Genomic DNA, 26,516 nt, shown 5'->3' with positions numbered 1-26,516 from the left:
TCCCAGGGGTCTATGAATGCAAAGTCGAGGATTACCAATTCTGCATCAGTAACCCGTTAATGCTGTCGTGTCGTGCCCTTAAGGCAGAGCTTAAGCATCCTGTTCGTCTTTTTCTGCTGGGAGTGCAGGGATCAGCATTCCCGTATAGCACCCCAAACCAATGAATTAACTGGGCTTGTGCAGGCCAGTGCCCAATTCATCAAATCTGCTGTCCATTAATAGGAGCAAATTTGTCTCCCTTTGTTTGCTGCTGTGTAATGAAAATGTACCGTATTTACACGATTGTAAGTCCACCCTTTTTTTGAAATTTAAATTCCGAAGTGGGGAGGTCAACTTACAATCGGAATGAAACCTTGCACTGCCAATAAAAGCAAGAAAAACGATCTATCAGGGACGCTACTGCGAGGTTACAAGTTTTTGTTTGCTCTACGGCTCCAAGCGTAACATTCAGGTATTCCGTGGACTTATTTGGCAAGGATTTTTCATTTTTAACTTTTACTGCGCACACCGTTACCCACCGCGGTTGTTCAGTGGTTAGGGCAGTCGGCTGCTGATCACGACATCTGGGTTAGAACCCGGCCGCGGCGGCAGCGTTTCGATGGAGGCGAAACGCAAAGGTGCCTGTGTGCTGTGGGATGTCAGTACAGCACATTCCGGAGCCCTTCACTACAGCACCTCTTTCTTCCTTTCTTCTTTCACTCCCTTTTTTATCCCTTCCCTTGGGGCTGGGTTTCCGCGGAGATTTGAGACAGATACTGCACCATTTCCTTTCCCCAAAAACCAATTTCATTTCACTCGCAGTAGTATCGATAGTTAAGGAAGGGCCACTGTTCCAATCGCGGAGTCTGCGCCAGCGCCCGGGAGTGTCGCTAGCTGATGGAAGAGCCGCTATATCAGTTGGTTGCGTAATACGGCGGCTAGATGATTATACGTGTAACGGCGGCGCTTCTGGGGAATGCCGATGTTTGCTTGAAGAGCCGACGCCCCGACACCAATCACTTTTTGTTTGGTGGTGCTTGGAGTTGGTGCATTTGACACGACTGCCGGCCGCGTGCTTCACCATGAGCTCTCCAGGTTCGAAAAGCATTCGGCGCTCATTCACTGCAGCATTCAAGAGGGAGGCCATCATTTACACCGAAGAAACTAACAACTGTGCGGTGGGCCGCAAGTTCGACGTTTCTGAATGGTTAGTGCAGGAGTGGCAGAATAAGTGAGACAGAATTTTCGACTGCGACTCCAAGCGAAGAGGTTTCCGCGGGCCGAAGTTAGGACGCTTTCTGGAGCTGGAGGTTAAGCTTGCAGTGTATGTCACCGAAATACAGGATCGGTCTCTTCCAGTGACATGCGAAATGATCATGCAACAAGCCCGGGTCTTCGCTGCAGAAGCTGGGATACTCCGAACTGACTTCAAAGCCAGCAGGGCTTGGGCTTCAAAATTTATGAAAAGGGCTGGCCTCTCTCTTCGTCGGCATACTAGTGTATGCCAGAAGCTGCCTGCTTCTTAAGAGGAGAAAGTTCTCGCCTTTCATAAGGCACTACCTCAAGCTCCGCGACTCGTGGCGATACCTGCTCGGCCAAATCGGCAATGCGGACCAGACTCTTGTCTACTTCGACATGACGAGCAACACAACTGTGAGCGTGAGGCGAGCTCGCGAGGTTAAGCTTCTCACGACAGGAAACGAGAAACTTCGGTTCACTGTTATGCTATCATGCATGGCAGATGGCACAAAGCTCCGACCGTGCATCGTCTTCAAAAGAAAAACTATGCCACTGGAAATGTTCCCGAAAGGTGTGATTGTGCGAGTGAATGAAAAGGGCTTTGTGACGGATGACTTAGTTATTGATTGGTACCGTCGGGTGTGTCTTTTGATGCCAGGGGCATCCCTCAAAGATCGCAATTCGAACCTCCTCGTGCTGGACTCATTTTGCGGCCATCTTACCGCGAAAGTGATGACAGAGCTACGAAAAGAACATACAGATATGCTGGTAATTCCCGACCGTCTGACGGGGCAGCTGCAGCCGCTAGACGTTGGCATTAACAAGCCATTCAAGGACTTGCTCTGGCGTGAGTATAACGAGTGGCTGGCGGTGGACGGGCGGGAACTTACACCAATGGAGTGCGTGAAGAGAGCCTCCCTGGTGGCTCTGTGCGGGTTGGTGATTTCAGCTCGGGCGGCCGTACCACGCGATGTCGTGGCGCGGTCATTTAGGAAGTGCGGGCTTTCCATGGAGGACGATGTGCTGTGGGTCCGCAGTGGCGACGACGACAGCAGTACCATTGAAGATGACTCAAGTGAGGATGAATAGCCCATCTATGCAATAAATTTTCGTTTTTGAGCGCCTCCACCGGTGTTTTTTTTTTCTTTTTTCAGTCATGCGATTTGGGGGGTCCACTTACAATCCTGTAAATACAGTATGTATTAGTGTTTGCCTGGAGCATTCTCTTTTGGCACCTTTTCTACTGTAAGTACTGCTCTGAGGTTGCTTTTGTCACTGCACAAGGCTGCTATGTGTCTGCTTCTTAAATAAAAGTAAAAAAAAATTGGCTGTGGTTTAGCTTTGGTTAAACCTGGAGAAACGCGATAGCTACAGCTGGCTGAGTGGAACTCGCTCAGTCGAATTGCAAAGCCTGTCTTTCGTCGCTCTGTTTCGCTGGGCGTTCCTTCTTCATCTTCGTACCTGGAGAAGGATTCACGCTCTCTCTCCCCCCTTTCCACTCCCCCCTCACTCGGTTTCGCCGGCGCGGCGCGCCGCCAGCAGCTGCTCCGCACCACGTGACCAACTTCGTGACCAGAGCCACAGGGCCGCCACGCTGAAGGCTCGAAATGCTAGAGTAATGTAGCTGTCACTGCTATACTATCGTAAACAATAGGCAAACACAGTATTGCCTGCTCATGTCCCCTCTCCCTCTGCCTTGCAGGTTTCCGAGGCTCCTCCATGCGTCTGGGCGTGCCCCCGGGCAGTGGGGGGCCCCCCAACGTGGTGGGGCCGGGAGGCAACCCCCTCATTGGGGGCGGACCTGTCCCACAGCAGGGCATGCCCACGACAGGGCCCACCCCCAGCACCCTAGCAGCCCAACTGAGCCAGATGCCCCAGGGGGGCGGCAGCCAGTTTCCTCCAGGGCCTCCCCCTCCCCAGCAGCAGCAGCCACAGCAACCACAACAACCTCAGCAGCAGCAGCAACCACCACCCAAGGGCCCCCCTCAGCAGCCACAGGGCCCTCCCATGATGGGAGGGGCTGGCCCACCACCACAGGGCGTGCCACCTCAGCCACAGCAGGCACCACAACAGCCTTCAGGGGTGAGTGCACCGCGATTAAGCATGTGTCACTTCCTCCATCAACTAACAGGTCGCACATTCAGAAAGAATGGCTGAACTTAAATGGTAAGCCATAGATGTTGCTTGTTGGTGACAGTACAAAGCAGATTTTCTCACTCCTGTTTAGAGCATGAGCTTTTTCTGAAGTCGTTCGTTAGTTTTGCGGTGTTATCGGCAGTGTCCACTTCGCAGGCTTTGGCAGCACGTCAAGATGCTGCAGCGCGAACAGTGACGTGACATGTTTATTTTTTGGCAAGAGCTGGGTACGTTGGCTTGCCCAGCAAACTTGCATGCCAGTAGTGATGTGCTGTGTTTCTGAAAAATTCTTTCCTTTCATGCCATAGCTAATGATCAGACATTCGCTTTGCACTCTCGTAACCATCCTGTGAGTCTTTTTTTTTTTCATTTTGTGTAGTCAGCAGTCAGCAATAAACTTGTTTCTCATCGAAGAACCAGTTAGTGCAGGCTGCTTAAGTTGTCTTTGACTGCTCCCTCTTGCTGGTGAAGCCTTCTAGGCAGAGTGATGCTGCCTACTGCTTTGTAAATACTACAAACAAGTTTGTACAGTACCAAACTGAGCTGTTTTTGCAAGCCGGATAATGTTTAGTTCAGTGAGCTGCTTTTAATTTCAGCCATATGGCAGCCAGTTTTAAACTGTGGGATACCAATGCTTGCTGTGACTAGCACAATCTCTTCTAGAATAGTTCAGGGATTTAGCTTAGCACCAAGCACATTATCTTCACTTGTACTGCAGTTGTCAAGCAAATTGTCAAGTGAATATTCTGTTGAAGAGGTAGCGAATTACCTGACTATCACTCCTAGGTCACAGCTCATTTTTCTTTTACACCACCTCATTATACTGTGCCTGTGCTAGAAAGAAGCTCGTACAGTAAAAATTACACTCATGACCTGCATCCTAAGTAGTGCTGTGAGCCACCGCGTTGGCTCAGTGGTTACGGTGCTCAGCTGCTGACCCGAAAGATGCGAGTTCGATCTTGACCGCAGCGGTCACATTTCGATGGAGGCAAAATGAGAGGCCCATGTACTGTGCAATGCCTGTGCAGATTAAAGAATCTCAGGTGGTCGAAATTATCCGGAGCCCTCCACTGTGGCATCCCTCATAGCTTGAGTCGCACTGGGACGTTAAACCCCATGAAACCTAAATCTAAGTAGTGCTGAGCTAATTCCACCGATTTTCCACGTTGATGTTTGCTGCGCTTCAAGTCCGTGCATTTAGATCTCTGAGCATTGCCAGTCGCACCAGTTAGTACAGTGGACTGGCAAACATTTCGAATGTGTTTTTGGAGAGAGACCTTTGTGACAAAAGTGGAGCCCTGACATACGTCGGCTGTTCTTGTGTGCACAGGCGGGCGGTGTGCCCCCTGGCGTGGGCCTCAAGGAGCGGCGCACGGTATGGCAGGGCCAGGTGGAGTACCAGGACAAGATGCCGAGCAACCCGCGCAATGTCTACACTCTCCAGTGCACAGTCTCCACGAGCGTCGTCAATGGCGAACCTGAAGTGTGCGTTCTTTTCCCCTCCTTCCTAGTGGTTGCACTTGGTCAGAGAGGTCCAATAGTAAGTGCAGCAACTGCATACTGTGGCTGTCATTGCCCTGAAACCCTGCGACTTTGCCTATAGCACTGCAGATGGGTCACCAAGCTTACGGTAAGGTCTGTATCAAATTGTCAGCAGCACTAGGTCAGGTCTTTTGTCCTGCCCATTGCACTGTTACCAGTATGGTGCTCCATTTGCTCTGAATGGGGCACAGTTCTCTAAAGCGGGTGGAATTGATTTAGGATAACACTGTCAGGTATCGCATGTGGAGGGCCTGCACAAATTCAAGGAAAGTTGCTCATGAAGGCTAGTGATGCGTTTGTTCTAGCTGGGTATGTTGTCCTGTTGCAGAGCAGATGGTTTCAGCATGTTTGTTTGCAGTTGCTTTGCACTGAGAAGAACCTGTGTAACTTTTCATAAAGCGTGTTATTGCTCCCCCCCACCCTTTTCCTAAAAAAGAGCGATAAAAGCATGTTTCGTGTGTTCGTGTGTGCTGAACGGTGCAGCTGTGCGGACAAGTGGCCCCCGAAGCTGACACTGCAGTTGATGCCCCGCTCCATGCTGATGAACGTGGTGCTGGCGGTGAAGAATGCGTCACGCTGCGTGGTGCTCCAGTTTGAGCACAGTGAGGGGCTGCTCAAGCTGTCGCGCTTTATGGGGTCGGCGTGGCTCGGCCTGGTGCACTTTGCCAGCCCGCCAGCTGATATCAAGCTTATGTTGGTGGTGTACATGGCCGAGAAGAACCTCTACATGGGCATGGTGGCCAACGACCAGGAGAGCCTCTTCGGAGCCGTCAAGCAGGTCATCGATGCCCACCGCAAGCAGCAGCAGAACAAGACCAAGCTGGTGAGTGGGGCGCACCCTCCGTTTCCTTCACCTTCTCCACCCTGCAGCCGCCACAGAGCTTGAACGTGTGAGCAAATGGCGCACATATTTGCCTGCACACGACCATGTACGGCAGCCTCGTTATTGATGCTGAGGCTTGACTGAACTCGTGTGCTATCAACAAGGCAGCGCCGTCTTCCCATGCCCTCTTCCCACTTACTTGGAACTTTCTGAATTTTCTGTAGAAACAGCAGTGTTGAAAATATGTCACTGAACGTGATGCGTAGAAGTAATGCAGTCGCAGCAACCAGAGCCATGTCTTGTCATGTACTGCAGGTGCAATCGTGTTTCTTTTTGATAAGCTACCATTTGCAAGCGCCTAAAAAAGTTTTTCTCGTTCACCTAATGAGCGTGTCGCTTGAGAGCAGATAAAAAAACAAAGCAAAAAAAGCAACTGCAGCAAGTGACATTTGTATGGAGTTTCAGCTGTTGAGCAGAAATATTGGTCACTAATGCAGTTTTGGTCAAATAAGGAAAACGCAGAAATATGTTAGCACAAGCGGCTGTGCCTGCCACAACTGTCGGTCAGAAGTCATCAGTCGTACCCGTTCACTTGAAATCAGCCAGCAAAATATGCCTGCTGTCCAGAGGAGCCTTGGCTTGGTGTGTGCAAATGCAAACCGCTCTGTCAAGAGCTCTGCGTTATGCAGCTATGCTGTAATTATCTCTTTTTAATATTTTTTATCGCTGTTTCACATAGCACAGACGGTGTAGCCCTTTTTTAGTTATCAGCATCATCACAATCATGCTTACATCTACTGCACGACAGACACCTCTGCTAGTGTTCCCCATTTATCCCTCTCCTGCCCCTGCATCTCTCGTGACCTGACTGAGTGCCCCCCCCCCCCCCCCCCCCCTTTGCTTTATTTTTTTCTCCCATTGGAATCCACTTGCTTAACCTAGAAGACAATTGGGCTTTCTATTTTCCACATTGCTTGCCCTGGTCTGCTGAAATCCATTTCTTCCTTTTTGTTTCGGCTAGGGCATCATAATCTCAACTCTCCAAAAGTGCATTTTACTGGTGTTATGTTATAGAACCCCTCTATAGTAAAGTCACTTGCACCAGCAGAAATCTTTACTATATCAGGGTCTTTACTATATCAATTGTTGGTGGTGGCATAGCTCTGGGGATGCTCGGCACCTACTTACTAAATGCAAAGCATTGGCTTATAAAAAAAAAACAGTCTTAAATACCTTTTCGCCTGCTCTTATCGATTCTTAATGTGATAATTATTTATTTTTAATTAGCACATTTAATATTATCACTTTTTCAATTTCATCCGTGTCTTGTGGAAGTAGTACTGCATTTGCACAGGTACAACATTCCTACGAATATAACACCAGTTTGATTCCATGTAAAAGCCAAAGTTTGTGTGAACATGGTGTCGTCTTTCACAGTCATAACGTCATTTAAGAGGCAATAGTTAAAAAATGCGCGCGACAGTCAAGGGCGGCAGAACCGCCCTCGCAATGTTGCTGCTGCCGCGCTGCTAATGTTCGCCCTTTTCTTCCCTGCTCTACTCATAACTGCACTTTCGCTAGGTTTCCTTTCTCAACGAACCGCGCGGCCTTCTTTCTGCGTTCGTAGCCGGCTTTACTTTTGTTATTTTTTTTTCCGGTGAGCACCTCGCTTTGCCTCACGGCCCCCAACGCCTTTGAACAGTTGGCTTCTCGCGGTCTTGAGCTTGGAAGTCAAACCGTCTCAAAAAGCGGCATTCTATTTTTTTTTTATATCCATTTGCTTTCGAACGTTGGCCTCACGATCTTCGAGTTCACGCGTTCCGCAATGTTGTCATTCTGCGGGAAGTACAGCCCCTAAAAGTATACAGCCCAAGGGGTTTGTTTCTAAGCTGTTTATCGGGGCTCCCTAGCATATCTATCAGTCCAAAGCTTGGGAGGATTGAGGACGTGAAGTCATTCCTCTTTCGAGCGATCACAGTCACTGAGGATGCATAACGAGGTATGCAGGAGGCCTCACAAGCAAACGCCATGGGCCGTATATTTTTGATTGGAGGTTTACACCGCCATGACCAGACGCTCTTTACTATAGCCGTTTAAAAAAAAATGTACAGTAGTCTATGGGAGGCAAATTGGGACCGCATTTTCACTTTACTGTGTCCAAGTTTTTACTATATCCGAATTTACTATAGCAGGCTTCTACTCTAGCTGAGAGTCCAATATGCTCACCGATCTATGAACAGGCATCACTGACGAGAAGTGGGAAGGAATGCTTTAGAATGCCATTACTGTTGTGAACGGAACTGATATTTGGGACTGCTTTTTTGCAGCTTGTGGGGGAAGTTAGGGAAGCGCTTTGCTCCGTGAGCACAACGGTGGTGCTTTTCTGTATATACTGGGCAGTCTGATTCTTTAATTTCACACATTCTAAAAGTACCTATCATGTCGGTAGGGGGCAAAGCATACATAAATAGCTTTCAGGTTTTTTCGGGGATGGCACTTGTAATATGTATGTAACTAGCAGCTTGGAAAAAGTGGGGGAACCTAGAAGAAACACTATTGGCTGACCATCCACGAGTAGTAGCAGAGAGAGAAAAACAGAAAATTGCACAACTTGGCTAAGGACTTGCCGCTGTTGGTTTTTCCATGCAAAATGTGTAGCAGCACCAAGACACATTAAACCGTGGCTTGTTTGATGATTTTGTGATGTGTTACTCTTTTTGCAGTCAAATTTGAGTGCGTGGTTTCAGGTACAAAGCACTGACTTTAACTGTCTTGTGGGAGGAAGATTTTTATCCTGCTGTTTCTTCTTTTTTTTTTTTGCCTGTGTTGGTGAGCGCTCATGACAGGACATTATTTGCTGTGAGTGCATGAACTCTGGACAGGATTTTTATATGGGACCATTGTAGATTCGAAAGTACCATTGCTAAAGATTGCTTATTGGCCTATTTTTGCAGAATTTCGTGCGTTTATACATGACAGCAATTTAACAGCTGCGTTATGGAAGCTACAAAAAGCTGTCCATGAGTACAGTGTTTCATAAAGGGGGGAGGGGATTAATTGATTAATTGCTAGGTTAGTGCCTTTATTGTAGGTAGCCAGTAGCAACCTCAACCATAAGGAGGCAGCAGCAAGGTGTAGATAATTTATTTTTTTTACCTAGGTGGACAATTAATAGCTTGTGAGGGACCCTTTGGGGATGCAATTTTGTAGACGTACCTAAGTACGAAAGCAATGGCTGCATTATGTCTGCACTAGGCTGTGCTTGCTTCCGGCTAGAATCTTTTGGGACTCAGCGTGTGGATGCAAAGCCCTGATGGTGCATGTCTCGAGATGAAACTCTGAGGCTTTTGCATGCTGGGGAAGAAAAGGCAAAAAGCAAAAACTTCCTCCCTCCCACTTGGTGTCGCTCGAAGGTAGAAACCATGGATTGAGTGACAGGGCAGTGCAACGCATTTGCTTTTTGCTTGTGTGTGTAGGAAGACAGGAAATCATGCTCAGTACCCTCGGGTACTGAGTGTTAAAACCATTTTAGCATTGACACTAGGTGCACTGGTGTCAGGTGCAGGTAGTGATTACATATTTAGCTGTGTATTCAGCTTTCCCAGATAACCTCAGAGATTGTCAATTTGTTCAGGACTGTCAATTTGATTTTGTCTGCTGCTGATAATATGCAGTTAGGTATTAACCCTGCTGATAGTTTTATCTTTCACTGCTCTTGTGAATAACCCTGCGTGCAGTACTTTCATTGCCGGCTGTAATTGGGTGAGCTTGCCCATTCTGCTAGGTTCGGGCACGCACCATGAAATTCAGGTTCTAGTTGTGCCCAGTTCTTTTTCAGACCGTGTGGGTTAGTACTACTACGCTTTGCCATGTTTTCTGGGAATCCGCTGAGGCTTGTCAACAATGGTTTTTCTCTCTGCCCCTCCCTCTTCCCACCTGACCCTAAACTCGTTACAGGTGCACTGGGAACCAGTAAGTGCGTTTTACATCTCGGGTGTAGCTCAGGGTAGGCCCCACAGGGGTGCTCAAATGCACCCAGCTTATGTTGGCCAAATCAGGGCGGTCTCTCGCTCAATTTCCCACCCGAGTGCCACACGTGTGTCGTGAGTGTTTGGCTTGATTAAATCGCCATACCCTTGGTTCCTTGAATGTTGTGGAGAGGTGCAAAGAATTAGAAATGCAACAGTGTTTGCCATACGCATCAAGCAGTCTTATTTAGTGAATTTAAGGGCCTTGCTAGTGAGTGGATTTTTGATAATGGTGTTTCGAGGCTTGCACTTGTTAGAGAAGTGTGCAGGCCTTAGGAGCTATGCCCAGGTGACTTTAGTGCACACACCAAAAAACATTGACTGGGTAAGGCATGGGAATAGCAGCATCTGAATTCTTTGCTTTTCCTGTAGTACTTATAAACACAGGCTCCTCAGCTGCGTGGGTAAAATACACAGCACTTTATATACAGTCGACGACCGAAAATTCGGACACCTGATTTTTCGGGCATTCTTGATTATTCGGACTTTTTCGTGGCACCGTGACATGGCCCATAGAGCTAATGTATAAGAGCGCTTGAAATTTCAGACGCACCGGAGCTGACTGCTCGATTTTTCAGACCTTGTTTGCACTCGCCACTAATACCCAAGCCGCCATATACCGTATTTACTCGCGTAATGAACCCACTTTTCTTCCAGAAAAGTTGACATCAGTTTGGGGGGAGGGTTCATTACGCGGGAAAAAAAAAAGTTTCCAACAGATTTTTTTGGAAGGGTCGAGATTTTATATATCTCCATCCGTCCCTCCAGTCATCAACAAAAGCACGCGGTCAGACGGGTTTGTGTTGGTGCCGCTGCTGCCAAAGCATCGTTCACTTCGACGCGATCTGGCAATTTCGTGGCAGCCGGCGGCGCCAGCCATTCGCGTCGAGATAACGCGAACGTGCTGAACACCGGCCCTGAAAGTCAGGCGCACGTTTTTTACGCAAGGTTAAAAAAAACACACAGGATGGTGATGAGTGCGTAATGCGAATGACTGTGCCTTAACTTACAGCATACAACGTCTTGGCGCTCTGCAAAGTTCGCCGAGCGCGCCGCGCTCCCCCTTTCGCCACCCCTCTGGCAGGAGCTCTCCTCAAAAAATGGATGAGTGGTGGTGTTATCGGTGGCAAGCAGCATCTTGGTGCGCTGTGCCCCCCTCCCCCCCCTTCTGGCAGGAGCTCTGAAAAGATAAACAAGTGATGTTATCGGCAGCCGGGAGCATCTTGGCGCGCTGCCAAGGTCTGCGCTGTGGACGGCGAAAAAACTGAGGAACCAGCTACAAAAACCTAAAGGCTGAAAAAAAGAAGTAAATTCTGACCGACAAAAGTCGGGGGGGCGGGTTCAATATGCGAGTGAGTTTATTACGCGAGTAAATACGGTAATGCGTACAGTGGAACCTCATTAATTCAAACTGCGGGAGAGATTGAAAACTTGATCAAACAAAACTAAATTCAAGCTTAAAGGAAGCTTTTTAACTTCGCATGCTGAAATTCTACCCGATTGAGTCGGTACATTTCGTCTGCATGGTTTTGAATTCGTACTGTTTTTGAATGTCTTCCGCCGCACGAACTTGAACAGTAGTAAGCGTTCACGGGACTCATCTGTGCCGAATCTTTCGTCCTGGGTACGAAAGAGGTAGCAGTGAAGCGCGTGGAAGGCGTACAGCTCCACGGAAACGGCGAGCGCGGGAGGAAATGGCGGTGCATTTCAAAGCCAGGTCAGCGTACCCGCGGCAAAACACACCACAACCCTGACTTTTCTATCGTAAAACCGTAAACAACTGGCATTTCGATGACAGGCAAGACGCCACCGCAGAGCACATATGGGGAACCTGCGCTGCCAAGGTGGCACTGCAATTGTTCCATTCGGTGACTCAAAACTGCTTTTGTCAGCTGCTTGGGCCGCCGCAAACGCGAGAACACATTCTACGCGATTAGATACCCGCGTTTTGCTGACAGCATTCATTGCCTAGGTTCTCTCGGCGTAGCCCAGATAGCTGACGCACGGCACGTGCGCCTTCGACAGAGCGCGGAGGCTCACGCCAGTAAGCGCCTGAAGGTGGCGCGGAAAAGTACTAAGAGTACTACCCAAAACTGCTGGCTCTTCTCGCTAGGCAGTGCGTTATGGCGCTGCAATCGGCACCGCAAACTTGGCGCAAGTTCCCCATCGCCGGATACGATGCCAATTTCGGCTCTAGTTGCTAGGCCTAATGACGAAGGCCAACGCCGATGGAGCGCTAGCTTCAGCTGTTTCTCGGTTCTTATTGTTTCGCCATCTTCATGTTCTCTTTCCAGGCCCATCGTACTGTGGGCGCAGCGCAGTTCCCACAGCGGCATGTTCGCTTTCCCATTTAGACTTTGTCCCAACCCGTGCGTTCATCGGCGACATGCCGCGGGTAGCACAGCCAGGCCGAGCTCATGAAAGCGGTCGCCGTCCTCGTCCGTGCACATGTTGCGCAGCAAAATTTAGTCATGAGGAGCTTTAGAATGTGAGCAATACAACTGGTGCTCAAGAAGTACTTTGATTTGGGCTAGTTGGTGCATAGCTTCTGGATGATGTCAGGACGGCGCGAAAAGAACAAGGACAAAAGAGGCACAAGAACACAACTGATGCCTTCCTCCGGCATATTGGTTATAAGGTCGTGGTTTTTTTGGTGAAAGTTGATTTTCCGGACTGCCAGATTTTTCGGTAGTTTTCGCGGTCCCTAGAGAGTCAGAAAAATCGGTCGTCGACTGTAAAACCTTTAGACCATGGTGGTTGTTTACTGCAGAATTTTTTCAGACAAAAGTGGGGCTTTGATGGTTTCTTAAGCGTCAGCCTGAAGTGAACCGTCATTTAGCCTTGATACTTTTATTTCCTGTAGCTGTCTTTCTCTAATGCAATTCCTTCTTTTCTTTTGTTGACCTATATTTTTGATTTCGGCTTATTCAGAATGTGCAACTAACATTGAACCCAAAGTATTTTGCCTTTTGACTTTTACAAAAAAAAATGAAAACCAGGGTACAGCACCACCAATGTGCGTAACACCAGCCCCAGTTTACCAGGTAAATTCTTCAAAATGTTTCTTTGTGTTTCTTTGTGATGGTAGGGGGAAAAAGGGGTGTGGTTAAAACTGTCACAGGTGGTACCGATTAGAGAATAAACAGATTGTAGGCCATGGGGCCAGTGCGCACTCACCTCTATGCATGTATTTTTACACACACATACTTGCTATTGGCATTAGCCTGGTTCAGCCAGTGCAGATGAAAAATGACTGCAGTCGGCAGACCTTACCAGTGTTGCCATCTGTCAGAGAAAGATGTAACCAAGTGCTACGGAGAGGCACAGCAGGGCTGGGTATATTTTTGCTTGAATGGGCAGATGGCAGCACCAGTATGGTCAACTGGCTGTGCTCACTTTTCTCTGGCCTGGTTTGCAAACAACTGCTCTCACTAAACATCCTGGGTGAATGCAAACTCCAGATGCTTTTGAACAGAATAAACTTCAGATTACAACCCCTTCACACAGGGCTTGGGTGCAAACCAAATCAGTAAGAGCTGCACATGGAGGAAATTATTTCAGATTGTCATGAGAAAAATGCAAGCTCCGCAGTATGTAGTGAAGGCATTACACAAAGTTGTAAGTTGTTGAAAAAAGCAAGAATGCTTTTTTCATCTTGGTTGGACGATGAGCATAATTTTTCCCTTACTGGGGTGGATAGTTTTTACACGGAAGTTGACTGGCTTGCGGCTGCGAGAAGAATTATGTGCATCTGCTGCACAAATGGTCACACTGGGATTTACACCTGACCTAAGCCTCCACTCCATGTGAAAATAACCTCAAAAGCTCTAGATATGTTTTTTGTTGGCTTTGCTTGCGGCCACTAGTCACAGTACTGCAGTAGCACTAACAGAACTGATGGGATTGCATATCTTTATGTGAGAGAAACTCTAGCAATTATTTACTTGCCTGTCTCCTTCCATTCTTCTTCTCAGTATGTTTGGTGATCTGAAATATCAGTATGAATAGTGAAAATAACTGCCATTCAATGGTTTCTTTCAACTCAGGACCACTTGAGAAGGCTCTTACATATAAAAATGCTTTTGCAAAGGGTTGTTGGGAGTGCAGTAAAGAAAAAAATTGTTTGTGTCTATAGTTTAAGATGTCCACAGACGGAGTTTTGAATTGCTGACGCAAAGGAAAATATGCTTACAATGAGAGCTGCATTAAGACCTGCTTCATGAACGGGAAGCATAACGCTGACAGGCATCCGTGTTAAGCTTCTGCGATGTGCAAAGCGTTGTACACATTATTGACATTTTCCTTTATTGGACTGCTATCATTGTCATCCTCCTCTGATTTGATACCACTGTTCATAATGTCCTTGAATCTGTGGGAGTTGAAAACTGCTTGGAAACCCTTTATACATTGCAACTCAGTGGCACTGTATCCATTCCGTGTGAGGACAAGCAACGAAATATTTTTGCAAAGGCCGAGAGTTGTGTTGCTTTCGGACCCATTTGCTTTGTTGTTGGGTCCACTGCGTTCCCGAGATTTTTTTTGTTTTGCGATTTCGGCTGAAGTTATCATTTGCAGTGGCAGTTTATTTAACGCAAGCACTGGTATTATTTCTGCATGCACATTCGTGTTAAGTGCACCATAGCTGAGCACTTAATTGCTCGCCACAATGTGTGGGGTGTCAGACATGTAGACAGAACACTCGGTCAGCAATTTTCAGATTACCAGGTTGCAAGGACCTTTCTGTGTTTTTCACTCTTTTCCTACCGATAGCAGCAGTGGACATAGGCTGATTACTCGTTTCCGTGGGCCTCACATTTAGACTAGTGTGATGTGTCGCTCCAGTAGATGTTTTCGCCAACACTGCTTTTAACTTTCCAGGCGTACATGTTCTCCGAGGTGGTGAGTCCATTGATGGTGGTTCTTCTACTTTTTTGTCACGGTACTGGTGGCGGTGGCACGTCTGGTAGTAAGGGGCCGTACAGAAGGTGACCATGGACAGGGTCGCTAGCTTTCAGCAATTCTGCGAAGAATTGTGTAAATGTATGTTTTGTGGTTCACTGGCTTTTTCAGCCAAAGGCATCGTGGAAACCAGGTGTACCTTAATTTTAATGAGCGGTTATGGTATGTGTAGTATAGTGATAACAGGTATATTGGTAACTGGCTAGTTCCAAAGCACTACGCGCTGCGGCTTCGATACAAAACAAGTTAGGTCTAACAAATGCCTTGCGAGCAGTGCAGTGCCAGCATGGCACTGCATCACTGGCATTTTTGCATACTAGGTTACAGATAAGCTTGTCTATTGCCATTTTTTTGTACATAGAATATTGATGTAGCAAACTATTTCGCAACCTCTTCGAGTTCGATGTATCTGGGTTCGACTGTAGTACCCATTCATGATGCTCTGCTGAACATCTGGAAGAACTAATAACTTGACATACTGCTAGTTTTCTGTTCAGCAGCTTTGGAGTGCAAACACACGGAGTGATGTTTTATGAAATTTAAAAGCATAGTTTTTCCAAATACTTTACCAAATGTGCTTTATGTGTTTTACAAATTTTAACGCTCCATTGTTTAAAAAGAAGGGGGGGGGAATGTGCTTTGCAGATGTTTATTCATTTTATTTAAACCTTACAGGCCTTGGAATGGGCTTGGGCTTTACTTTAGCGGGCAGATTGAAAGAAAGAAAAATTTAACTGGAAGCCTAGATTTTCAAAACAATCCATACAGGTTTGGCAACAATGTGCTGTAAAAATGGCCATTTTCATCTTTCAGGACGGCCTCTCCTTTGTGATACCTTCTTTTCTTGTTCGGTTGGCAAGGGAAGAAGCTTAAAACTGTGATTGCAGGTTGCTTTTTTGTTAATGCACCTTATTTTACCCTGTTTCACCATACCTTTTGTGAAACGAATTTACTGAGAGAGGTCGGGTCGCTGTAGTCACATGCTGTAAGGCAGTCCGATGGGCTTAGCATTGCTCTAAACCTTTGTGATTTACTGATTGTTTATGCTGTCACATATTTCGAAAGGTAAAAGACAAGAGAGTGCATAACAGCTTCTGCACTGCAACCTGGTTATTTTTCTACCTTCTCGCTTGAAAGTGTGCACCAAAATGCAAAAGGTTTTCAGCACCTATACTGACCTCTTCCTTTTGTGCGCTTGATTGGTTATTTTTTTGTCCTTACCTGCATACATACATTTGCTTTTTCCCCCTGCTATAGTGCCTTCGGATGGTACAGGCTTGTGTAATAAAAAAATAAATAAATGAGCGCGTACTTATCTCTCTGCAGAACCAACCGTTTCCAACGCTCAGTCCAAGTTACACTACTGGAAACACATTCATGCCAGAGGTAGAGAACACTGCTTGTTTTATTTTGTCGTTGGGGCAGTCTCTTGCAAGGACATGCACTGTGTGCTCCATGGGGTTTGTGCGTGCTGAAGCATGCCTTTAGTTTTCTCTCTCTTTTCACCTTGTTCCAAATCTCTTGCTTTTGCACAAGCCGTGGCACAAACTTGAGTAATTGCGCCGGCACTCTGGAGAACACTTTCTGTGTTACATATTATGTGGAATATGTGTGGCTTTCCCAAGCAAAGCTAAAGACGAAAGTTGTGCTAGTTGGTGCTTGTCGAATAGCTGCGACATTGTTATCCGCGTGAAAACGCATAGGACAAGGATGGTTTCCGAAGGACTATCGCTGTATCCTGTCGAAGCCTTTTGCGTTGTTTCTTGCGTTTTTTTGCGCTAGTTGCCAATGTCACAGCTTTTCTCAGACAGCCTGTGGTGCACAAGACTTCAGGTGACACTCCTCAAAACTGCGTCCTCTGACAGTGTGTTGCATGGTGGATTGTGGAATTGGGACCCTGGGGTGCATTTGTGGCCTCCTTGTCTCCCTTTCCCTTTGATTAGGAATCTGGTTTTTTTTTTACGACATGTGGCACCCCTGAGAAGGGTGCGACGATTCGTCTGCTACACAAAAAGAAAAGAACTACCGTAAAAACCTGCATCTAATACGAGGTTTTCTTCCAAATTTTAGAATATCAAATTTATATGCAGATCCAAACAATTCTCTGTCAAAGTCCATGCGAGACCAGCAGGTTTGGCGAGGCCCACTCGTTGCACCACCCAGCTCTCCCCTTGGCTCAGCTGGGATCAGCACTAAGAAGCCGTGCCGCTCGCACACACCCGTCTGAGCGTTTCACGCATCCGCAGAAGCGCTCCCACTTGCTTGCTGAGCGGAGCAAATGTACAAACCCGCTCTGCTAAAAGTCTATTATCGAGCGCCATCACCATCCCGCTTCCAGCGAGTGAAGGCGCTATATTGCGGTGGTGTAGGTCGGTAGTTTTGATTTCGATGCCACTTCACTGCGCTGACCTGATATCGCAGCGCCCAGGACGATCGCACCTCGCATGACATCCGGACCGCGAAAGCAGCACTCGACTGCTTTTAAAAAGGAAGTAATCGTAGCTGCTGAAAGGATCGGCACCGTGTCAAGCGCTGCTGCATTGTCTGTGTGAGGTAGTGAGAACCCGCAGTTACTGCCGTCGGACACGGTCCTCTCCAACCACGCTGTGCATTCGGGTCGCGGACATTTGGGTCGGCATTCCTGAGGAGCTCGCCGGTTGTTATTTCAGGAAATGCAAGATATCTAACACGCTCGACGGTACCGGTCAGTACTGTAGGCGTTATCGAAAAAAAGTAACCAAATACATTACTCGTTACGCTGAAAAAAAAAGGAACACGTTACCGCCCTACGTTAGCTACAAAAAAATTTAACACGTTATCGTTACCGCTACCGCAAAAAAGTACCGCACGTTACTTTTCCGTTACTCCATGCCCATAAATTTTAATTAGTGCTTCTTTGCTGCAAGAATTGGCTATAACAATTTTATAAAGCTCATATTTCGCGTAAAACTTCTAGCCCAAACAAGGATTTTACCTGAAATCTTGATTTAACGAGAATAATTTGCACAAATGGGCAGAATCTTAGCAGTGTTAGAGCAGCCTAAAGTTGCCTATAGAGTTACATGTGATGACTTTTGACTGTGGTACATGGTGAACTCATTTTCTGAATGCAATGTTAAACACAAAATGACATTTCATCTTCAATTCTAACTTCACAAAGAAAACATTGCTGAACTCTCAGCAAATGAAGAGTAATTCTGAGAAATGTGATCTTCCAAAATGCTCGGTATGCTTCCACTCTTTAGAGAGTTGTGCATGTGAGTGGTTTGGGAAGGGGAGGTAGGTGAAGGCAAGTGTGTGAAAGCGTGTTCGTGCACGTGTTTCGTGCTTTATGGGTATCATCTGTCTTTATTTTTTCAGTTGGGGCACGTCGTCATGGGCAGGTGTTTTCTGACGTGCAACAACTGTCGTCGAGAGCACCTTTAGATTTTGGTTATTTGCAACATCACTTTCGGAGATTTTTTTTTTTTCTGAAAAAGAGGTGGAGGGGGACAATTAGAATAAAAAGTAACTAGTAACGTGACACCTCACTTTACCGCAAAATGTTAACCTAAGTATGTTAGCAGTCACAGTTCCGAAATGGTAACAAGTACATTACTAAGTGACCGGAAGAAGTAACGCGTTACCGTCAACACTAGTACCGGAACACCCGGCGATGACGATCACCAAAACTCCAACGGCCATTTCCAAAGCGCGCGCGCCACCGTGTATGCTGGAACCAGCCTGCGCATACTCACGGCGCAGGACGCGAGTGGGCGCGAGCACGGCGCCTCTGTACCTGCCGCTCGCGTTGTCCGATGCGCCGGCATACACAAATAATCGGAGAGCGTTCGGTTTCTGTGAGTGCCGGAGCATCTTCGAGGTGACTGCCCTTCCTTACGTTATACGCAGATGAAAACTTTTTTTTCCCGTTTTTGCTATCCCCAAATTACACCTCGTATTATATGCGGGTCCATAATATACGCAGGTTCTTGCAGTAGTTGAAAACGTGTGTGTGTGAACACTGCAGGCCCAACTTGGCCTCGTGGGGCACCAACTGTGCATATAGAGTGGCAGGCATGCGCTTGCAGCTGCCACTTGTACATGTCGCAGCACAGACTGCGCAGGCATGCTACAAGCAGGTGGTTTGTTTTTAACCAGTGGAGCGCGGGGAAGGCAGAGGAGGTGGAGAAGGAGAGTAGTGGTTTAGTAAAATAATAATAAAAAGGAAGGAAAAGATTTTTGCTAGCCCTGGCATCTGCCATCCATACTGAAGCACCTGAGCTGAAGCAGCGGAAATAAAGGATAGCAGGCAGAATGGAGAAATGAAATGAAAGAGGTGAGGGGATAGGGGGAGAGGTAATATGCACAATCTATTTACACAATAAGAAATGCGCACAGGTTGCGCGCGTGATTAGTGAGGAGAGGTGCACATGCGCCGAATGGTTGTGCGTGAAATTAGCAGATTTGTGATGGAGTGACTGCAGAAACCTCCATTCTTCCCAGCAGTGCAAGGCCCTGTGTGCATGGGGCCTTATCCTTACCCACTGGTGTTTTTCCTTTGCCTGTTTCCATCCGGGCACTGATGGCTTGCATGCGAGTGTTGGCAACATCGCGGACAGTTTTACACCTTGCTGTGCTGCTGTGATTTTTTTAGTGGGAAAGACTGAGGGAGCACACACACACACACACACTCTGGTTACATTAAATGCCATGTGCTCATTGCAGCTGGCTCAGGGATCTGCAGCACCTCTGTTGGAGCTTGGACAAGAATGTTATATGTATTTATTTTTGATTATTTAATTGCCCTCAGTGCCAACAGGCAGTGCCAATTGGGAGTAGGTCTGGGTTTCTTTGTGCGTTTATGTGCATTCTCTTTTTCAGTTCACTTGGAATAAAAAAAGAACCGTAATTTCAACTAACCAGTGGCTAGCACATTTGCTGCTTTCAACTGGTTTTTTCTGGAGTGAAAAGCATGTGCCTTCTTTGTTTAGTCTGCTGGTTTAGTTTTCACCTTGAGCACTTGACCACTGTGGAGAACTACGGAGCTGTTTTAAAACCAGGGAACGCATTTAGCATAGTGTCGTCCTTAGACGAGTCAGCCTAGGGTACTGAACCTAACAACTTGCGAAGGATCATTGCTGAGCAGGCACCCAGGCTGTATATACAAATATCCGTGGTGTCAGCTGAGCGAAGACTAGATGGCTATGCCCTACTTGCTTATTTGTTGTGGTTACAATGGAGGCTGTTGGCATTCCCAGAGCAGTGCGCAGCAGAAAACATGCATTTCTCTCTGCACCATTGCCCAGGTGCACACAAATATTCAGGCTTTTGAAATAGCAAAAAAGATTGCGAAGTATTTTGATTCACTGTTTGATTTCCTTAAGCACTTCTGGAATACTGTCATATTGCAGGGGTGACCACCAGGCAGGCAGACATATTCTAAAGTGGGTTTCTGTGAAGTGAACCTGTGCCCCCGAGTGAAATTAAGAATTTGGTGGCAGTAATAAACATGTACCCTTGGCAGCAGTTTCTGGTCGGAATGCTCACAGCTGTCGGCCACAGTCATTTTGCAAAAAACTTGTCAGATAACCCATGCATACCAATCCTATCAATCCTGAACTTCACGGAATCCCCCTTGTTTAGTTGTGATCCTTTGAAAAGAAACTTGTCGCATCATAAAAACACATCCTTGGTAACTCATCATGTGCTGTGAAACAGAAAACAATAATGCTGTGCATTGGTGGAAATGTATGAATTAGAAAGAACGAACTAGAAAGAAATTTTTAAAAAAGCCAAGAAAGATGAAAAAAGCAAAGGAGCGTGTTGATATTTTTTTAGTGTTACTTGAGTGTAGAGAATATGAGAGGACTTTAGTTTTCATGGGCCACACGCCCATAATTTTTTTTTTTCTTACTAAGTGCTGCAGAGGTGCTCACTCGAGCCTTTTTCTCACATGGTGGCTGTTCAGTGATGGAGTCCTCACCTTGCCTTCTGTGCAGCAGCAGATAATGTCTGGCGGCAGCATGGCGACAACTGGTGGCATGAACATGGCTGGATCCATTCCCAACACCACCATGGGCATGGCACAGGTGAGCGGCCATCATTGCTCTTCACTCGGGGACTTGGTTGGGGCACAGACTTTCTCTGCGGTTTCACGGTCTGCATTTCAGCTCTGCCTAGCTTTCGCTCAATATTTCCCCCTCATTAGCAAGCCGTGTCAGTTGCATGTTATCTATTTTTAGCCGTAGCTGGCTGTTTGTAAAACGTTAGTTTTTCTTTTTTTTTCCGCGGTGTTCCGCTTTCATTACACAGAATGTGCACACTGCTTCTTCTGCTTTCAACACCTGACCGTTGCTACAGTTTCCTTCTTTTCAGAATGTTGCTCTGACCAACAGACTGTACAGTTTACGCTTTCTTCTCTTGGGGAAGTTCGTAACAAATTAAAATTTGTTAGTGACCATGAACAGCACAGTGTTTTGGAGTTTAGTTATGGCAAAATGCTAAATACACTACCTGCTTCATGAAATGGCTGGCATTTACATCACATCACATTGGTTTTGTTCGTGCAGATTGCGAGATATTTGTAAAGCTGTACTCCACATAATTTTAGAGAAACCTTACATGTGCAAGTTTTTTTTTGTTGCTGCGTGCGTGTCTGCATGTTTGTTTCTGAGCCCATATGTTCGTGCACTTACACACTAGCACACCCCAGATGCATGCATACGCATGCATACATTAACACGTTATGTCCATTATCCTCAGCTTCAGTCAACAACGTTGAAGAAAAAGAAAACTTATTCATGGATTACTTTGTTTTTTCTTCTCTTAAGTGTAGACCAAGAAGTGTTAAGAAGAAGAACTCATAAAAGCACGGCTATCTGTTTCCCTTGCAGTGTGTGCATCCTGCTGTTGAGTCTCTTTGCTTTGGCTTTTCTAATTTTGCATTTGTCATGCAGGTTAGCAGGTGGTGCCATATTTTAATGTAGAAGTGCGTTCTAGAGCTTGTGTGACGACCCGATTTTAAGTGTGCATTGCAGAGCTTACCTGTGTAACTTGCCGTATTTACGCAACTGTAAGTCAACTCGAATGCAAGTCGACCCCCCAATATCGCATCTCAGGAAATAATAAAAAGAAAACTTAGAGGTCGCTTAAGCTTGGCCTTAATAGTAGAACACGATAGCATTATCCGGCAGTCCCCACTTACCGCCAGCCGCTGTTGGCTGCCGCGCACGGGCGTGCCCGTGGGCACATTCCAAAACGAAAATGTATTAGTCACTGGACTACTCGTCCACACTTGTGCCATCATCCTCACTAGCGCTGCCGTCGTAATCGCTGCTGTGGTCCCACAGCTCGTCGTTCTAACCTCGTCCCGCAACGAACGACATCGCGTGGAACAGCTAAAATTTTGCCTCGCTGCAGCTGCCACACCTGTATCACCCGTTGTGAACGTCAAATTTGTGGCCTGGTGCGCAGTTCGTTTCTTCGGCGTAAAGAATGAGAGCCATCTTGAATGTAGCCATGAACGAGCGCCGGACGCTTACCTCACCCGGAGTATAAATGGTGATTGACGAAGCACTACATTAAAAACTTGTAAAACGCAGCTGGCAGTCGTCAAATGCGTCAGAGCTAAAGAGAAACTATGCGTGAGTTCAGTCGGCTCTTCCGTCAGCTACCGACACTCCCCGGCACCGCTGCCGTACCGAAAGGCGGTGCAGCCACGTGATTGGAACGGCAGCCCTTCCATCAACTATCGACACTTCCTTGAGTGCTGAATGTGCAGTTTAAAGTAAAAAAAAAAAAAACTTTGAGGACGCTTAAGCTTCCCCTTTTAGAGTAGAACGCAATAGCATTGTCCGGTTACCACCGCTTATCGGCGGCCACAATCTGCAGCCATGTGTGGGGAAGATGGGGAGTGGGGGTGCTGGTTTTCTGCTTATGAACGGCTGCCATCGGCCGCCGCACATGGGGAGGGAGTTGACATAGCAGCTGCTCAAGGCCAGCATCAAGAGCGATGCGATGGAGCCGCGCAGAAAAAATGCAACCACGCTGTAGCATCCCTGATATCTCATTTGTGGGGCCTTTATTTATGGTGCCATGCTTTGTTTTCGATTTTTCGACTGTAAGTCAACCCCCTTCTTCGGATTTTTAAATTAAAAAAAAATAGGTCGACTTACAATTGTGTAAATATGGTATATAGATAATCTATGTCTTTGTAAACACCCACACAGAAGGGCCACGTGGTGACGAAGTGTGCATTGTTTACTTAGCCGCTTAGGCACGAGATTAGATTATCAGTGTTGTTCTAATGAGCTTAGAAGAACAGGAAAATGGAGAGAAAGAATCATATCTGACGAAGAAGACGGTAGACATGTTTAGAATACAGGGGCTTCTAAGGAGGGCATGGGACAACAAAATGAGGGGGGAAGGGATGGTAATCTGACTATTCGCAGGGGCAATCGCTGGGAAGGTATTTCTTTAGCCGCAGCATCCAGTGGCTCACAGGTGTACCTGCAGCTGCCAAGAGGTGGCAGCTGCAGGTACTACAGCTTTTTCAGCTACCAACAGATTGTATCATTAAGGGAGTGCAGCGCACTTCGGAACCTGGGGACATCCGTTAGCTTGTAATTCACTGGATTTTCTGAAACTGTCACTCTGCCTTCACTAATGAAAAAAAAAGAGACTGAGGAGGTTTTCATTTTCTATGGAGGGACTGCTGCACACTGGCAAGCAGTATTCATGTGGTGAATGGTGCTTGGAAATCTTAAGGCTTGACACTCACCTGAGTGTGGAATTCTTGTTCAGTCCAGGGTGGCCATTTTTTTTTCACAGGGATTTGGGAGAGCATGAAGCTCTATCTAGAAATTGCCTAACTTGTTACCCTTAGCTCCAGAAGGGGAACTTTGTTGTGCCCTTCAGCTGCTTGTGTGACTGTTGTGGTGTTAAGCATCTTGTTTTGAGCAGGATGTCTTCTTTCCTCAACAGACACCGCAATACTGTGTGTGCTTGCATGAGCAAGTGAGTATGCAATTAACTATGCACACACACACGTAGCACTTCTTCAGTGCACATAGACTGGGCTATCGAGTCAGGGAATGGAAGAGGTTCGCTTGGGCTGCCTCCTTGACGTTATGGGTTGAAAGCACAGCTACTTTCCAGAAAAGTATTTGTAAAATTTGCCCTGTCCTCCTCACATGTCAGACATTAACTTGAGATTTATGCTTTCCTCTCCTGCCACTCACTTGTTCTTTTTTGCACCTTTGGGATTCACCCTCTGGGCCAACATAGGATGTCCTCTGCCATCATATTGCTTCCCGGTCGTTATTACTAGAGCGTGTTGTTCAGAAATCCATCCACAGCATACCTTGTGCTGTCATCCGGCCATGTTTGTACATGTTCCACAATTTCTGGCCATTCTTGTTGTGGCTGCTTAATAGCTGCTTTATTTTTCCTTTCTTCCTGTCTGAGCAAGCTATCCTACTTGGCTGCTATGCTTTACATTAATTAGAATTTCGTTTTTATTTCAGAGCAGTATGCAACACCTATTAAAAATGAATGCGATGGGGTTTCAGGTGTTATCTATATATCCGTGACTAGACATTATATTACATGCATCGAGGCTCACCTAATTTCTTGCACTCTGCTGAATCATTCTGTTTTAAAATGCGTTGCATGTAAGAGCGGCATTTGCCATTCTGATGCTGAAGAAAGTTAGTCTTGAACAGCTTAATTACCTTAAAGCAGCTCATTTGCTGAAATGGATTCCCCAGTCTCACTTAAATGTGCACTGTCATGGAAGCAAGAATGGAGTTGAAACTTGCCAGGGGTTTAATTCACAGGACTGGTTTTTTGTTAGGATATCTGGGAATGCTTGTCCATGAATGTTCTTGTATGAATTTGGCCTGCAGTTGGCCACGTCATTGCCTGTCATGCGTTTCCATTGTGGTCTGTCATTATTTGCCCAAGGAATTGTACATGGAAACTGCATTGTGTGAATTAGACCTCTGGCAAGTTGGCATCTGCAGTAGAGCTTCCCACAATACTGCATATTTTTCAGTTGGACGCAGTGCAGCTTTCAAATTCTTTAAAGACATTTAGGCTTTGTGGCGTACCTATTCTCTGAGTGCAGAGCACCTCTGTTAACGCATGAGCAAAGTGCTCACTTCTGGGTTTGTGAGAGTGCTCGTCAGGCCGATAGATTTCACTTCCTGCCACATTGTCACCACTGTCTGTGAAAGCTAGGTCAGGCTTGGTTTTGCTGTGCTTTTTTAAGTCTGTTGTGTGCAGTGCTTGAAGATTTCGTGCAGTCAAAGTTCCAGTGCTGACAAGAGAGAGAGAGAAAAGATTATTAAAAAAACAGTGTTGTGTGGTCTTCACTGGTATCACAATCTTTTTTTTTTTACCCGTTTTATTTATAAGTTGGAGTTTCCAGTACTACTAGGGTTGAACTGCAGTTATTTTAAACAGCTGGTCTGTAATAGTGTCATATAGCCTGGCACTTAAAACCATGCAAGGCACCAAGGAAAAATAGCTTTGCACTAGTTCAGTTGATCATGTTGCCGAAGTTGTTCATTTGTGTATGCTTACATGTGGCTTGAAGGCATCAGACAGGAGGCTTTTCAAACTCACGGTCTTCTCTCATGAGCGACGACAGTTATGCGGATGAAGAGAATTTCGGAAAATCTTCCACAACAGGCATTTTTTTCTGATGCATTGTTTTGTTGTTTTGTTTTTTCAGCTTTGTGGTTAACCAGATAGGCCTTGTAGTGGTTTTTTATATTTGTTATTTGTTTGCTTGCATTCTTGTTTGTTTGCTTTTGTGTTCAGTTCTGTGTGCCATATGTTTTGTTCTCCTTCTCTATTTTTTCTCCTTTGTTTGCTTTCTCTTCTTTTATTTTAGGCAGCACCAGGGCAGCAGTACTCTGCTGCCATGTGGCCCGGCAACAACATTTTGGCAAAGACGGTACACACCTTTTTTTGCTTGTTTGTTTGGTTGCTTGTTTGCGCTTACCATGCTCTATCCCTGCCTAACCCCGCTTTGTAGTGGCTACAGTTGCAGGGCCCACTGCAGCCATCTCTTGCTGCCTGCCTGCTTTCCTCCTACCTTCTTCTCATCTCTTGTCAGTTTATGTTATGCACACCTGTGTGCCACAGCTCGTTCGGCTTTCGATGTACATCCGCAGTTTGGTCCTGGGGTGCTTGCTTGCGCTAGCGCCTGTTCGGTTGGTGCCTCCTTGACACCATGCGGTTTCTCCAGCAAAATCTGCTCCAATGGTACCTGTCTTACAGCCACATCTTTCTTGAAAATTTATTGCTTTAATTGATAAGTGATGGTATTGTTACGTGAGAGAGGGCGCCACAGGGCAGCGCAGAGGAAAACACACACACGCACAGGAATGAGGGTGCGTACAGGAAAACCGTCGACTGCGGCGTCCATTTAAGTTCAGTTGGGTGGCCAGTAGAGGATTTCTTGTCGGGGTCACTGATGCAGCGTCACCTCAGGGGGCTGCATCAGCCAGTTTTTCAAAATAGAGCGGACTTGGGGTGCAGCTGCCAAAAGACAGGGGGGCGACTGCGGTGAGCAGTGAGCGACAGCCGTGGTGTGACGGAGAGCGGGAATTGCGGAAAGAGGGTTCAGACTGGTCGGTCTGGGAGGGGGATGAGAAGCAGCGCTGAGGGTCAGGTCGGTAGTTGGAGAAGCCACCGCGGGAAGGTGAAGACAGAGCTGCGGCAATGTCGAGAGATATGTCCAACGCGGGAGCAGTGAAAGCAGATGGGTCTGTCGTCAGCCGTGCGCCATTCCGCTGGATTGTGGTAACGGGGCGTGAAAT

General features: G+C 46.7%; 1 protein-coding gene across 32 annotated transcripts in view; it reads left to right on the top strand.

Moving 5' to 3' along the window:
• Nucleotides 1–26,516, top strand: part of LOC144128176 (mediator of RNA polymerase II transcription subunit 25-like) — an 86,185-nt gene that overhangs the window by 39,676 nt on the left and 19,993 nt on the right. For 3 of the 32 annotated variants that reach the window (XM_077661297.1, XM_077661283.1, XM_077661281.1), the window contains exons 12-21: nt 2,921–3,300; nt 4,685–4,839; nt 5,380–5,719; nt 9,677–9,691; nt 12,747–12,791; nt 14,626–14,646; nt 16,033–16,092; nt 20,688–20,777; nt 23,671–23,703; nt 25,586–25,648. In XM_077661297.1, the coding sequence (XP_077517423.1) occupies nt 2,921–3,300; nt 4,685–4,839; nt 5,380–5,719; nt 9,677–9,691; nt 12,747–12,791; nt 14,626–14,646; nt 16,033–16,092; nt 20,688–20,777; nt 23,671–23,703; nt 25,586–25,648 (1,202 nt within the window). Of the gene's footprint in view, nt 1–2,920; nt 3,301–4,684; nt 4,840–5,379; nt 5,729–9,676; nt 9,692–12,746; nt 12,792–14,625; nt 14,647–16,011; nt 16,093–20,687; nt 20,778–23,670; nt 23,704–25,585; nt 25,649–26,516 lie in introns of all 32 variants that reach the window. The other 29 variants (XM_077661300.1, XM_077661287.1, XM_077661306.1 and 26 more) reach the window with 21 other exon arrangements.

This window comes from Amblyomma americanum, chromosome 4 (genome assembly GCF_052857255.1).
Source record: "Amblyomma americanum isolate KBUSLIRL-KWMA chromosome 4, ASM5285725v1, whole genome shotgun sequence".
Classification (NCBI taxonomy): domain Eukaryota; kingdom Metazoa; phylum Arthropoda; class Arachnida; order Ixodida; family Ixodidae; genus Amblyomma; species Amblyomma americanum.
This window is presented reverse-complemented; position numbering and strand designations above follow the sequence as displayed.